Source organism: Pinus tabuliformis, chromosome Q, assembly GCF_031772625.1.
Source record: "Pinus tabuliformis cultivar Carrire ecotype Pingquan chromosome Q, CPIR1, whole genome shotgun sequence".
NCBI classification, from domain to species: domain Eukaryota; kingdom Viridiplantae; phylum Streptophyta; class Pinopsida; order Pinales; family Pinaceae; genus Pinus; species Pinus tabuliformis.
Genome location: NC_142296.1, coordinates 1323062712 through 1323078197, shown reverse-complemented (window position 1 = coordinate 1323078197; position 15486 = coordinate 1323062712). Strand labels below are relative to the sequence as shown.

At 40.4% G+C, this 15486-nt stretch overlaps 1 protein-coding gene across 1 annotated transcript in view; it reads right to left on the bottom strand.

The window, feature by feature from the left end:
* Positions 1–280: 280 nt before the first annotated feature.
* The window catches only part of LOC149224710 (ubiquitin carboxyl-terminal hydrolase 2-like), a 60264-nt gene continuing 45058 nt past the window's right edge, over positions 281–15486 (bottom strand). The window contains exon 3 of the mRNA XM_089388259.1: positions 281–514. Within this exon, the coding sequence (XP_089244385.1) occupies positions 281–514 (234 nt within the window). The remainder of the gene's footprint in view (positions 515–15486) is intronic.

Below are 15486 nucleotides of genomic sequence, written 5' to 3'. Positions count from 1 at the left end.
ACCGTCAGATCAACGGCCCCAAATCCAACGGTGAAGATCAATTTTGCGATCCCCTCCGCTGTTTAACTTTATTGGCCGGGGAAATGGTGGTATTGCGCCCGTACCATGGACGCGTGTCAACCGTCCGTGGTGTTCGCTGCCCCTCCGCCCAAAACTGCCCTAGCCCATAAGCGGTGTGGGGTAAATCGCTTACCACCCTCAGCTAAATGACAATATGTCCCATCGCTCTTACGTCATCCATTTAATAAATGCCAAAAAATACCCGCCAAATCAATTTTCGTTAAATAAACGATAAAATTTCATTTTCACCCTGATTCTCTGCAAACTGTGCTCCATGCAAAATACGTCTAGTCGACTGTCCGAACAGAAGCCCGTCACCCAGCCAAGAAACTCCATCATCGTGCTCTGCAGTCTGCCATTCGACTTGCATTACATAGTTTACCTCCGTAGTCCAGGTGTTTATCCGTTTTCGCCCTGCAAACCTGCAATTTCGCTTTTCCACTGAAAATTCTATCTGAGAAAGCCAAATTCAGGTTAAAAACACTCTGTTTAGTCCATAAAAAGACTCCTAAACCTGTTGTTTAGTCCAATTTTCCACAGAAATCTCAAATTCGAATTTGAAAACACAAGAACCAAATATGGAAACCCCTGCAGCTCTGAATGTCACACCCATCAATGCTCCCCACAAAGACTTAGATTATCTGCCTCTTGCAGATAAAGATTTTCAAATAAAGGACTTAACCATTGATTATAATCACTTAAAAACCTTTTGCCAAATCAGAAACAGTTATCTGAATAAGTCTGATATTTTTGGACTATGGGAATCTAACCTTCCCATGTATTTCCTCCCCTTAGTCCATGTTTTCCGAGACCTCATTCATCAATGTTGTGCCAATTATGACCCTGTCCAGAGAGCAGTTATGTCCCCATCCCAAACTGTTCTTTTTCCTATAACTGCTAACTCTATTAATGAAATGTTACAGTTCCATCCCACTCAGCCCCTTGTTCCTCTTTCCATGGGGTATTTACTCGAAAAAGCATCTCAATTGTCCACATCAGATATAAGCCGTATTGCTCAGACTTTCATGCTACCAGGGTTCCAGCCAAAAGGCCCACCTCCTTATCTGCACGCTTTTTTCATTGACACTGGTAGACTCATTGTTGACATGATATCCCTGGTCATGGAATTTAAAACAAGTGAATATGTTGATGAGATCACCTTAGTTTTACTATCAATCTTTACTCTAGGACAGCCTGCTACTGTCAAATATGACTATGCCACTTTCATTGCCAACAAAATCCATGCTCAATTCATGAATTTGGATAGAGAAGGAGTCTTCAAATACACATCTTTCATATACCATCTTTTGTTATATCATCAACCAGACAACTTTCCTTTCATAATCAGGAAATTAGACTCAAAAGGAAATTGGAGGTCTGTGATCTTTTGGAGCTCAATCTTCCATAATACCTATGAGTGCCCTTATACTTATAACAAATTCATTGACTAGTTTGTACATCCATTGTCCACTCTGCTGATAGGAGCTTCCCCTCCTAGGATCACTGGTGATATGAAGAAGATTCTGCAACTTTCTAAACAATACATGATAGGTGACGGTACCTCTACCAGAATCACACAGAAATCAGAATTTATGGATGTGAACTTTGACCTTTCAAGTTGCTTAGATATGTGCCATGAGGTTATTTGCATTAGAATATTTCAGGCAGATCATCAATGCAGACTTAACCCACTTTTGTAATGCAAAGAAGAAGGCTCAGCTGAGAATCAAAAACCAGTTAGGCCCTTCTGTCATCAATTCTAGGTATGCATGGCAAGATGCTGAGAAGATATTAAAAGATCACCTTAGATTGAAGAAGAGTTTTCGGTGGGTTCCATATGATCCAAATAGTTTCATAAGTAATAGAAGGGTAAGAAAGAGGCTGTCAGTTTATATACATCATAATATCCCAGAAATTGAACAGTTTGCAAATCAAGATGAATGGGTAGAAGGGACTTTAATAGAAGAAGTTAGTGAGCAAGAAAAGATGGAAAAATCCATGAAAGATCTTGAAAAAACCCTTGACCTGGACTCTTTTGGACAGGTATCCTTCAAGCTACCTCAACAATCAAGAGTTGGTACATCCTCTGCTGGAACTTCTCAACAGCCTGTACAAAAAACCAATGCACCAGTTATAGGAACTTCAAAGGGAAAAGAAGTGGCAAACACAGATTATCCTACCATTATAGATCATCAAGAACAAATTCCTCCAGCCCAAACTAAAGCAGCAGGAATTCCAGCATTGCAAACTCCTCTAAATGAGGAAAGAAACAGGAAGAGAGACAGACAAACCACTCCCCCCAAACGTGGACCTGCAGAACAACCAGGTGCAAAGAGGCAAAGATTGAATCCTCCATCAGAAGATGAAATTATCGAAGAAACCACAGACAGCCAGAGGATAGAAAGGGTATTCAGCCAGCAGACTTCCCTAGTGGTAGAAACATAAACTCACTCACATAAGCAAGAGCTAGAAACATGAAAAAGTGTAGAAGTATCATCTACCAGGCCACAAAGCAAACAGGCCTTAGACATTAAGAAAACTTTCACAGAGATAAAGGCCATGAATGATCCCGTGAGAATTGAAATCTATAATCAATACTTGAAAATGGCCCCCTCAAACTAGCAAAGGTTAATGTCTGCCTATGACATTAAAGAAGGAAAAATGTTAATGAGTTATTTTAAGCCAAAGGTACAACAACCCCAGTCGGCAGCAGATTACATCAGAAAAAACTTGAAGGTCCTAGCCAAAGACATTCATCCAATTGACCAGATTGAGCTTCACAAATAGACTGGGGAAATGGTTTATTCCACACTAACTAACAAAGCAATGTTGGCCCACCAGTTACAAAGTTCCTTAGAAAACACAACAACTCAGTTACATTGGGATAAAGCTTCTTCTCTAGCCAAGGATAACAGAATCAAATCCTTAGAAGAGATCATCATGGAACTGGGACATGACCCCAAAGATGCTAAAGGAATAAAGGCACTAATCAAGAAGAAGGAAGAGGACATTGCTGCCCTGAGGAAACAGCTGAAGCTACCTCCTTCAAGGCACCCTCAGACTGCAGAAATTATAGAGCAGAAATCAGAGGAAGACATGATGGACCTGCTCATGAAACTCAATGAAAGATTAACTGATACAGAGTAGGCACTAGAAAAAGCATTAAAAGAGAAGCAGGGAAAGACGACCTCCCAGCCACCTGAGGTAATTCCCATAGTCTCAACTGCAATCCCCTCCACACTAGCAACAACATTAGCTCCAAATGTCCCAGCAGCTACAGTAGAGGCAATTATAGGTACATCAATAGCAGGAACAACACCAGCCAACAATAAAAGTATGAGCACAGAAGAATTGATAAAGGCCATGGAAGAATTGAGACTCCAAGTGTCAGAATTGAAACGAGTGAAAGAACAATTGGCAAAAGTAGAAAAAAATTATGATAAATCCAAAATAAGTGTGGCAGAGAAAATAAGGGAGGTTAAAACATTAGAGAAAAAAATGAGAAGATTATAAAAGCATCTCTCTTGATAAGCCTCTGGCAAAAATCAAAGGAATTCTTTGGTGAGCAGATTGACTTAGTGAATGGAGCACATGGAGAAATTCAAAAATCAAGAGCTTTATTAGGACAAATGCCTGATCAAGCCAGCTGGCTCATACATTTTTTGTATAACAGAAATAGGGAACAACTGGAACAACTCAGCATCCCAACAGGACAGACACCATTTGGGAAATCAAAAGAGTTCTAATCAAGAGAACTTTAATGCAGAATTTGGAAAGAAGATGCCAGGATATGCAAGTAGAAATTAATTCTTTCATGGAAAGGTTTACAATTTTGCGGGATAAAGGGCTATCAAGTCCTTTAGGAAATAATGATCGATTAATGAAGCACATAGATTATGTACACAAATTGAATAAATATGCTGCAGATCGAGCTAGTTCATTAACAAGTGCTTCAGGAATAAAAGCACTCCCCACAGGCCAAATTCTCTATGATAACTTAGAGAACTTATTTTATATTGAGCATGAGGTAAAACATCTGTTTCAGCTCCAGCCTAATTTTTTCAAATATACAGAAACTGATGAAATCCTGAGGAAACTTCAGAAGCATAAATTGCCAGAGCAAAAATGGTGGGAAGACATGTTGGGGATTTTGTAAATTTCTCTTAGGTGAAACGTAGATTTCGGGCTATTTTTCCATGATAAGATAAACAGAGATAAATGAAGGTCAACTTGGTCAAAGTGTACCTAATCAAGGACAAAGAATATCCAACAAAGACGGAGTAGCCAACACAGAGTATCAATGGAAGATAGCTATAAACCAACTCGCAAAACCTACCTCCAGTATATTCGATAAAGATGGAACAGCCAGCACAACATTAGTTTATATTTTCCCTGTTTTCGAGACTATTTGTCTCTATCTTTTTTAAAAAGGGGATTAGTCATCACTAGATATTATCTCCATCAGATATTTTGTATAAACACCCCCCCAAACGAAGTATTTGGGGTTGGTGGGCATTCCTAGATTTTGCGGTAATATTGAACCTTTGGAATAAAAACTTGTTGGAACCATTTGTTGTCTGGCCTACTGGATGATGAATTAATGCGAAAGACTTGTCACATAATTCTTGAATCAAACTCTGGATCAATAAGTCCCATGTATCTCATGTTTTATAGTTTTCTCATTTGCTATATCATCTGTGTTTCATAATCTGAATGGCAAAGAAAAGGATTAATTCAGAATTTGCTTAAACTGCACTCTGTTTTCAGTCTTTATTATTCTCAGTGTTTTCTTCAGAATTAATATAAGTAGTGAATTCTTAATTGCTCCTACTTCTTGGTTCTTTCATGTTGTTTATTTGCTAAGGAATTCTTAACTGCTCCTTAACAATAATTATCCATTTTCCCTCTTTCAATATGTTGAAGGATTCTTAACTGCCCTTCACCCATTTGAGTCCATTCCATCTGATTTCAGCTTTAATTGTTCCATGTTTGACTACCTTGCTCTATGATGTCGTCCTCTGTTAAGAAACCAAATCCAGAAATCCATCATTCTTCGACTCCATCATGCCCAATGGACTGAACTATTTTGTTTTACCTCTCTGTTCTATTGAATCTCACCACCCAAACTCAAAACAAAACCCTTGAACTTCATAACTAGTCTAATATCCTCAAAACATAAAGTGAGAGCCCTCTCTGGATACAGATTGGCTAGATTCTGTATCTAAAAGATTGGTCTGTGGTTACCTCGGTCATATTCCATTTCTCACAACTTTTGGGAACAACCTGAGCGATAACAAAACTCAATGTATGGATTTAACGTAAAATAATTATGTATAGTATATGATCATAATAATTGACTCAATTTACTTGTTTTCCGTATCATACCCATCATATTTTCATACCATATAACCTACTTTCATATTTCATGTTCACCATATATGCCTTCATAAATGTTTACCGCCTTCATAAAAGTATACGACCTTCATTCATGGTGATTATTAACATCACACATAAACATATTCCAACCGCTCATATGAAAAAAAAAAAATTAAAACTTCAACAGAGCACATGGTTTTTCAATGGTCAACACACATCTACTTTCATACACAACATTCTTTTTTTTGGGCCCTCAAACAACTAGTTCAATCATACAATGTAGTTTCCAACATATTATAGTCTTAAAAAAAAATCAACATTTCTGAAACCTATTGCAACATATACCATACGTCTCACCATGAGAATAGACCAGTGTTCAGGTGTAGAAAATGTTTCGACCAGCGTTCGCTAGTGTCCAGATGAAGAGTCTTCAACTCATTGCAATGTTTAGTCCTGCAAAAAATTCAACACAACGTATACACAGTGCACCATTCAATTCAAATCTTGCTCAAATCGATGCACCATGGAGTCTAAGGGGCCAAGGGCACATGGGCTTAATGCATGCGTGTTGGCTCTCAATGTTAGGCATTGTTCAATCCAATATCAAACACAATCCAACACTTCATAATTTCAATGCATTCAACACACATCAACATAGGGAATTCAAATTTATTCAACGCATAAATCCAACGCTCAAATTGACCATATCACCATCGCACCATCTCCCTTCAATGTTGCTTCTTTCAATAAGATATATGTAGATGGAAGGAGAGCAGAGGGAAGAGAATATGGTAGAGAATGCAGGAGTTACTTGCATAAAGAAATTAAATTTGGGCCTATGCCCTGATACCATGTTAGGCCAATTTTGTAACTCTGAATCAATTTGTGTTTTGCACTAAGAGAGAATATGAATATATACAAGGAGAGGAAGACTATTGGGTTTCAACTCCCAATGTCTCTTTGTCTTCCAGCTTCTTTTATTTTTCTATTTACAATATTTACATAGATTTTCCTAATCCCAAAGATTAGGTGTCAACAATGGTCAATATTTCAGTTTCTCTGAACTTCTCTTTTCCTTCGTCATATGTAGGTTTCTTAACTTTTCCTTGAACAAGATCCAAAACTTTATGCCTAGCTAGGATAAGATCTAGCTTATTCTTCCATTACCTATAGTTGGAGGCTCCTTCTAGCTTGTTTTCAGACTTCATTATCATGTCTTCTTTTCTTGATATAGATAGTAGACTTTCCTTCTTATTATATGATCCTTCTTTTGTTCCTTCCTCCTTAACCCTACTTTCAATAGATCTTCAAGCTGCATTTTTCCTTCCTCCTTCAAATTAGCCCTAATACCGTGTTAGAAAATAAAAAAGATAGAAATATTTTCTTATGTTTATAATTACTTGTGTTATTCTTGTATTCTTATTATCTTCTTTACATTCTTCTTTTATCTTCTTTTCATCAAGAAATCATCAAATCATAAAACATGAACATCAACGACATCAGATGTAGGCACTCATCCCGAGCTAAAACCCCTCTTTAGGGGAAAACCCAGTCAAACTCTTCCACTAATAAAATTGAGATAGACCAAGACCTTAGACCTAACCAATAGAACTTCTTCCTCCACCAAGTGATCCTTCCAATATGATTCAACAACCTTAAGTAGTCTCTTCTTGTCCAATACCTACATCCCAGCGACAACCCAAAATTTTTGCCCCTAATAACTCTAGAATTTTGACCCAACTATGGTATTGCAATTTTGGCCCGTCCAACAACCTAACAAATTCTCATGTGTGAGATAAAGAGAGAAAATTCGACTTCTTATGCTTGAAAAATACCTCCTTCTTCGCTAGCATTTCCTTCTTCTTCCTTGAATTTCACACCCTTTTATGCCTCCAAATATTGCAGATCAAACTTATTGATGATGTCCACCAAATCAGGTCGAGTTGTTTTAGGTCAGGTTGAATTCCCTTGATGAGGCCGACTTGTACTTCTTTAGGCTGACTTGGTAGAGGAGACCTAAAATACCTACTTTACATTAAAATAAATTTCTTTCTTAATAGATGAAGCCAAAGAAGGGTCTTTAACATGATGACCAGGACTAGGACTCTTGAAATAAACCCTAGAAGCCTAAAATTGTAAAAATTTCTCATTTCCCACCCCGGTTTTCAGTTTCACCTTATTTCTCCATAATAGTTAAATTCCCTTTCCCATATCCATACATTTAACAACTGAAAAATAAATTTTGCTGAAAACACAAATTCTGGAAATTTTACAGAATGTTGGAAAATGCAGAAATATAAAAATCAGCACATACAAACAGTCATTTAACTCATTTAAACACAGTGATTTTTGGTCAAGGGGACCTTGGAAAAACCCCCTACAACTCTTGGGGAAAACCAGTTCGAGAGTTCTTTCGTATTTCTGGAAAATGCTTTTTACAGTGAAAAATATTCAGCAAAAATTAGCAAGTAAACTTTTACAACTTATCTCGTTTTCCATGCCTCACAGCCAACTGGAAAAACTTGCAAACAACAAAATCTGAACAGCAATAAATGTTGTACGTCCTCCTCGATTTTTGTGCCAATTTTCAGCCTTAAATTCTACTCTACGGCCTGCCTAGAAAATCTTGCAAGTTGCCAGAAATTCTGCTGTACGATTTCCTCGATTTCTGTGCCGAAAACTGCTGTACGACCTCCTTGAAAATCAGTTGTACAGCCTCCTTGAAAATCATGCCAGCAAACTCAGATTTCTGCTCCTCGATTTCTGTGCAAACTGTTGTACGGCCTCCTTGAAAATCGTGCCAAAAAATCTGCCTTTCACTGTATGCTAACTTAGTTATATGGACTTGCTGGAATGCTACCTTGGAATGTGTGCCAAGCTGCTACCTCCTTCTCCTCCCTGTCCAGAAATCTCCCTTGCTCTCTTGCTCTCCTTCTCCCAATCTGCTCATGAAAGAATGAATGACCTTTTCCTCATTTTCCTCATTTAATCTAACCCTAAGTGATTTTAGGGTGATCCCTAAATCCAATGGCTGAAATAGATTGAGATCTAGGGCTGAGATTAAATGCTCATTTAAATCTCACTTTCTATTTTTTAATTCACCCTACTTTAATAAAGACCCACTTAGTCATTTATTTCCAAAGTCACTTTTCCCTTCTAATTTGACATTGACTTTATTAAAGTCACTTTAAAATTAGACTTTAGTAACTTTATCACTTAAAGTCACTTTTAAATTAGAATTGACTTTATAAAAATTATAAATTCACTTTAGGAGAAAAATTAAATTCTTTTGGACACTTTTCCCTAGGCCAAAGATCAAAGCCTTAGGGAACCACCTGTCCTCCGGTACCAAATTTCAACACTCCCTCTTACTGAGGAAGGTGTTCCTCACCACACCCATCTTGTCTCTAAAGTAGTCATGCTTGCCCCGTGGTAAGGCTTTGGTAAGAATATCTGCAACCTAATCATCAGTGGGAATATACTCAAGCTTCACAACGCCCTTCTGAACACAGTCTCTAATGAAATGATATTTGATCCTGATATGATTTGACCTGTCATGAAATACTGGATTCTCCATGAGTTTAATGCAACTTTGATTATCACAGTAAATCACTTAAGGTCTCAACGGCTGACCAAATAAGCCAAACAACATCTTGCGAAGCCAGATGGCCTCACAACTAGCTAGACTGGCTGCCATATACTCTACTTCCACTGAACTCAATGCTACTGACTGCTGCTTCTAGCTGAACCATGACACTACTGTTGAACCCAACCCAAAACAGCACCCTGAAGTGCTATTCCTATCAGAAGCACAACCTGCCCAATCAGAATTAGTATAACCTGCCAGTCTCACTCCATCCCCCTGCCTGTAGTTCAGACCATAATCCACTGTCCCCTACAAGTACCGCAAAATTTGTTTTGCAGGAACCCTGTGAACCTTCCTAGGCTTACACATAAACTGACTCATCGTGTTGACTGCAAAACAAATATCTGGTCTAGTGTTGACCAAATACATCAAGGAACCAATCAGTTGCCTGTACAATGTGGGATCCACCAACTCGGAATCCGAAGCATGAAGCTTCTTCCAGTTGGTGATCATCGGTGTCGACATGGGTTTACAATCCTCCACGTGGAATTTGCAAAGGACGTCCACAATGTACTTCCCCTGGCCCAGGAAGAAATGCCCCTCCTCCTGCCACACCTCCAAACCCAAAAAGTAATGCATCAAGCCGATATCCTTCATCTCAAACTCTACCGCAAGATCTCTCTTGCAGTGCTCTATGAGTCTCTCTGCACCTATAATGACCAAGTCATCCACATACAGCACCAGAATGAGAGGCTCCTCACCTATCACAATAAAGTAAAGGTTCGGATCTGCTTCACTCTTTCTGAAACCCATCCCCTGCAAGTATGTATCTATCCTGGAGTACCAAGCTCTGGGAGCTTGCTTCAGGCCATAAAGGGCCTTCTTCAGTCTGCACACATGGGACTCCTTCCCATGCACCTCAAATCCCTGTGGCTGCTCAATGTACACCTCCTCCTGTATGAAGCCATTGAGAAATGCAGTCTTCACATCCATCTGGTTGATCTTCCAACCCAACTCTGCTGCTATCGATATAATGGAGCGGATCGAAGTATATCGAGCCACGGGAGCAAAGGTCTCCTCATAATCAACTCCCTCTACCTGGGAGAACCCTCTAGCCACAAACCTCGCTTTGAATTTCTCAATGCTGCCATCTGCAGCATGCCTTACCTTGTAAAGCCGTCTGGAAGTAACCACGGATTCACCCTCAGGCCTCAGCACCACCTTCCAAACATCATTCTTCATGATAGAAGAATACTCCTCCTACATGGCCTCTCTCTAGACCTGCTGGCTAGCTGCCTCCTCATAGCTAGAAGGCTCAGAGTCAAGGATGCTGGTAACCATTGCCATATAGCTACAAAACCTCTCAGGTGGTCTACTCTCTCTGACTGGCCTCTTAGGCTCATCAACAGATGTGGCATATCTCAGGTGTCTTGAAGCCACTTGGGCTTCCTCTTCCCTGAGTGCACTTCTCCCATTGGAGAATGAAACTCCTCCACCTCATCATCATCAGGAGCCTGAACTCCTGACTCTTTGTCTGTTGTCATCATGCATGCACCTGAACCTGTAGAAGCTGAGGTACTGTGTGAACTGTCCATTAGTGGACTCCCTAGTGAACTACTCTGCATGTTGCCCGGAGCACCACCCCTCTAGCTCGGCAAGCCACTGCTCACTGACGGACCTGACATCCTCATAGATGTACCTCCGAATCCTCTTGATCCCTACCCACTGTATCCCTGTGACTGACTCAACTATTGTTGAGGGTCGAGCTGATCCAGATACTCTAAGTCCCGTGACCTCCTAAAGGCCCTGTCCTCCTCGAACTTCACATCCCGCCTGACAACAACTTTCCTATGTGTAGGAATGTAAATCCGAAAGGCCTTTGAGGTCTCACTGTAGCCCACAAAGATACCCTTCTCTGCGGTGGGCTCTAGTTTGATCCTCTTCTCCTTGGTTATGTAGGAGTATGTAATGCATCCAAAGATACGAAGATGACAAATATCAAGCTTCTTCCCAGAAAAAGCCTCCTCCGGAGTCATGTGCCCCAAGGCACGATGCGGACTCCTGTTCTGCAAATAAACAGCTGTGTTGCAGGCCTCTGCCCACAAGAAGAATGGGAACCCCTAATCATGTAACATGGCTTTGGCAGCCCCTACGATGGATCTATTCTTCCTCTCCGCAACCCCGTTCTTCTGGGGGTTGTAAGGAATAGTGAACTCCCTCCTAATGCCTACCTCCGCACAATAGTCAACAAACTCTCCAAGGGTGTACTCTCCCCCATTGTCTGACCTCAGGGACTTGATCTTCCGACCTGTCTGTGTCTCCACAAGAGCTCTGAACTCTTGAAACCGTTTGAAGACCTCACTCTTGGTCTTCAAGAAATAAATCTAGGTCCTCCTAGAGTGATCATCAATGAATAAAACATAGTACTCATATCCACTCAAGGAAACATGAGACATCCGACCGCTCACATCAGAATGAATCAAATCAAGGATCCCAGTCGCTCTGCTGTCACTGCTAGGAAAAGGGGATTTGGCAAACTTGCCCATCGCACATCCTCTACAAGTATCAAAGTGATCAATACTAAAATCTGGCACACCTGTAGTGATCTCCCGCAATGTCCTCAAGGCTCCATGATACATATGCCCCATCCTGCGGTGCCAAATCTCACATAGCTCAGAACTGCTAGCTCTAATGTCGATACTACTGCTCGATGCCAAAAGGGGCTGGAATGAAAACTTGTACACCTTTGCATGGCATACACCTATCACTCTAGCTGAATCAGCTCGAGTGCCTCTGGGATACATCAACACCTATCCTCCCCTGAACAGTACCTCATATCCTCTGTACTCCAAAGCTGAGACGGATATGAAGTTCTTCCTCATCCCTGGCACATAAAGAACATCTGACACCTTCAAGAGAGGTTTGGACTCCCTCTAAAATGTCAGTGTCCCCACCCCGACTGCTCTAACAACTCTGTCATCACCGAGTACTAGCTCTATCTCAGTTCCACTCTCTGAAAGCTCTGAGAAGTACTCACAGACTCCTGTCATGTGACGTGAAGCCCCACTGTCCACATACCAGATACCCAAAGATGCTCTGCTAATCGAGGGAACAGCATGCTCCCTCTGAACCTATGTGGCGGGTGATCCTACACTAGAGGACTCATATGCAGTGAACCCAAACTCCCGGTCAAAACGAACTGCAAAGTCCTCAACCTCTACTGAAGCTGCCACACTCTAATTCTTCCCCTTCTTCTTCTTCTTCTCCGGACATACAACTGCATAGTGTCCCATCTTTTGACAATTCCAACACTTCACCTTGGAATAGTCCTTCTATGTGTTATCTTGTTTACCTTTACCTTTGCCTTTGCCCCCACCATTGCTTGTGGAAGTCTGTTTCTTCCCTTTTCCTTTCTTGCCTCCTACCAACAGTGCTACATCCTCATCCTACTCAACTGGCTTGGCTGCCCCAAGCTGACCTTTCCTTATCTCTGTCTGAATGCAATCATCCCAAAACCTCTCCCATGTGGGAAGGGTCTCACGAGCACAAACCCCATCAGCAAAGTTCATCCATGAATGGGGAGGCCATTCACTGCAATCTGCACCAACTCAGTGGGTGGAATGTCCTCCCCAACTGCTGTCAACTCATCTCTCACATTAGTAATCTTTGTGAGATATCCAGCTGCACTATCATTACCCATCTTAATAGTCTTCAGCTTCCCCTTCAAGACCATTTTCCGGTTCTCGTTGGTACTCTAGTAGAGATTGGACAATGTTGTCCACATCTCATGGGCATTTCTCTTTCCTCTCACATGAGGAATGCAATGGTCTTTGACTCCGTCTAGAATCAGTCTCTTACCCTTGTTGTTCTTTTTATTATACTCAGCCAACTGAGTAGTATCAGTAGGCACAACAACAGGGTTCTGTGTGGCATGCACCATGATGTCACAGAGTTATGCCTCCTCAAAGATACTTTGCATTCTCTCCTTCCAAACGTTGTAATTTATATGCCCATCCAGCCTATCCTCCACGCTCAATCCCAATGACATCCTGCTATCCTAAAACTGGAAAATAGCACTACTGTAGTAAAGATAAAACAACTGTTTTTGAAAAATCAGCTTGCTGGAATTTTCTGAGTGAAAAATCAGCAGGCTGTAATTTTCCTCCTTGCTGTCCCAAACTGCGCTTCAGCACTCATGCTCTGGTACCATGTAAAAATTTCTCATTTCCCACCCCGGTTTTCAGTTTCACCTTATTTCTCCATAATAGTTAAATGCACTTTCCCATATCCATACATTTAACAACTGAAAAATAAATTTGTTGAAAACACAAATTCTGGAAATTTTACAGAATGCTGGAAAATGCAGAAATATAAAAATCAGCACATACAAACAACCATTTAACTCATTTAAACACAGTGATTTTTTGTCAAGGTGACCCTGGAAAAACCCCCTACAACTCTTGGGGAAAACCAATTCGAGAGCTCTTTCTTATTTCTGTAAAAATTCTTTTTACAGTGAGAAATATTCAACAAAAATCAGCGAGTAAAATTTTACAACTTATCTCGTTTTCTGTGCCTCACAGCCAACTGGAAAAACTTGCAAATAGAAAAATCTGAACATCAATAAATGTTGTATGTCCTCCTCGATTTTTGTGCCAATTTTCAGCCTTAAATTCTATTATACAGCCTGCCTAGAAAATTGTGCAAGCTGCCAGAAATTTTGCTGTACGATTTCCTCAATTTTTGTGCCAAAAACTGCTGTACGACCTCCTTGAAAATCTGTTGTATGGCCTCCTTGAAAATCGTGCCAACAAACTCAGATTTCTGCTCCTCGATTTCTGTGGAAACTGTTGTATGGCCTCCTTGAAAATCGTGCCCAAAAATCTGCCTTTCACTGTATGCTAACTCAGCAGTATGGACTTGCTGGAATGCTACCTTGGAATGTGTGCCAAGCTATTGCCTCCTCTTCCCTGTCCAGAAATCTCCCTTGCTCTCTTGCTCTCCTTCTCTCAATCTGTTCATGAAAGAATGTATGACCTTTTCCTCATTTTCCTCCTTTAATCTAACCCTAAGTGACTTTTGGGTGATCCCTAAATCCAATGGTTGAAATAAATTGAGATCTAGACTGAGATTAAATGCTCATTTAAATCTCACTTTTTATTTTTTAATTCACCCCACTTTAATAAAGACCTACTTAGTCATTTATTTCCAAAGTCACTTTTCCCTTCTAATTTTACATTGAATTTATTAAAGTCACTTTAAAATTAGACTTTAGTAACTTTATCACTTAAAGTCACTTTTAAATTAGATTGACTTTATAAAAATTATAAAGTCACTTTAGGAGAAAAATTAAATTCTTTTGGACACTTTTCCCTATGCCAAAGATCAAAGCCTTAGGGAACCACTTGTCCTCTGATACCAAATTTCAACAAAAATGGAGGATTTTACCTAAAAACAATTGACCCAAGTGGTGGGCCCCAGTATTGCAGCAATAATGCTGCAACTCCTGGAACTCCCTTCTTTAATTTTATCAACCCGGTAGTTCGTAACAAACTTGGAAGCGACGGTGCTATATGCACAAGTAGTAGCTCTTGCCACAGCTGTCACTTGGTCAGCTGGAACAAGTCCGCTAGGAGCTTAAGCCAACTTCTATGAGCTCTTAGAAGAATCTTTTTAACTGATGAATGGAAGCTAACTCAAAGGGGCTAAATTACTTGCAGAAAGAAACTGGAAAGCGGAAAGGAAATGCAAACCCTAGCAAACCCTAATTTTACCAGCTAGCCCTACTGATGCGAAAAAGAAGATGCAAGCTACTGAAAGAGATGTCATTGACTTCTAGGAAGGTAAAATGCATGTGTCTAAGTTATCACTATCTGAAGAAAACATCTTTTGTATTTTTGAATAAGTTATTAGAATTATCATGCATGTGCTTTTAACTGTTTTTTACTGTGCAGAGGTGGATTGGCAAGAAGAAATGCTTGGAGGAGGTCAGGAAGGCTCAGAGAGGGCCTAAGGGGTCCCTAACACCCTTCCAGAGAGTTTCACAAAGTTTGGCTATCAAGAAACCTCATTCGTGAGCTTCTACAGGAAGTCTGCAGGGGTTCTACAGGATGTTTCAGGAATTTCTACAAGATGTTCAGAAATTTATACAGGATGTTTTAAAATTGGATTTTGGAGGATGGGTGAGTGAGGGAAGATGCATGAATGGATATGGAGGTAGGATAGGGGTCTGAAGTGGCCCAGGGACTGGTGGATGGAGTGGTGAGAGGGTGTAGAAGGCTGACTTGGCTTAAAGAAGGCTAAGACAATGATGGAGCAAGAAAGTAGGGTTACGTGGGCAAAAGGACAAGTGTAAGTCGAGGAACCTAGCTAGGAGATGGAACAGCTAGCTCTGATGAAGCTTAGGTGGATGAGAGAGTGGTAGAGATGCCCTGCACGGTGTACATTTAACCGAATCAACAAAG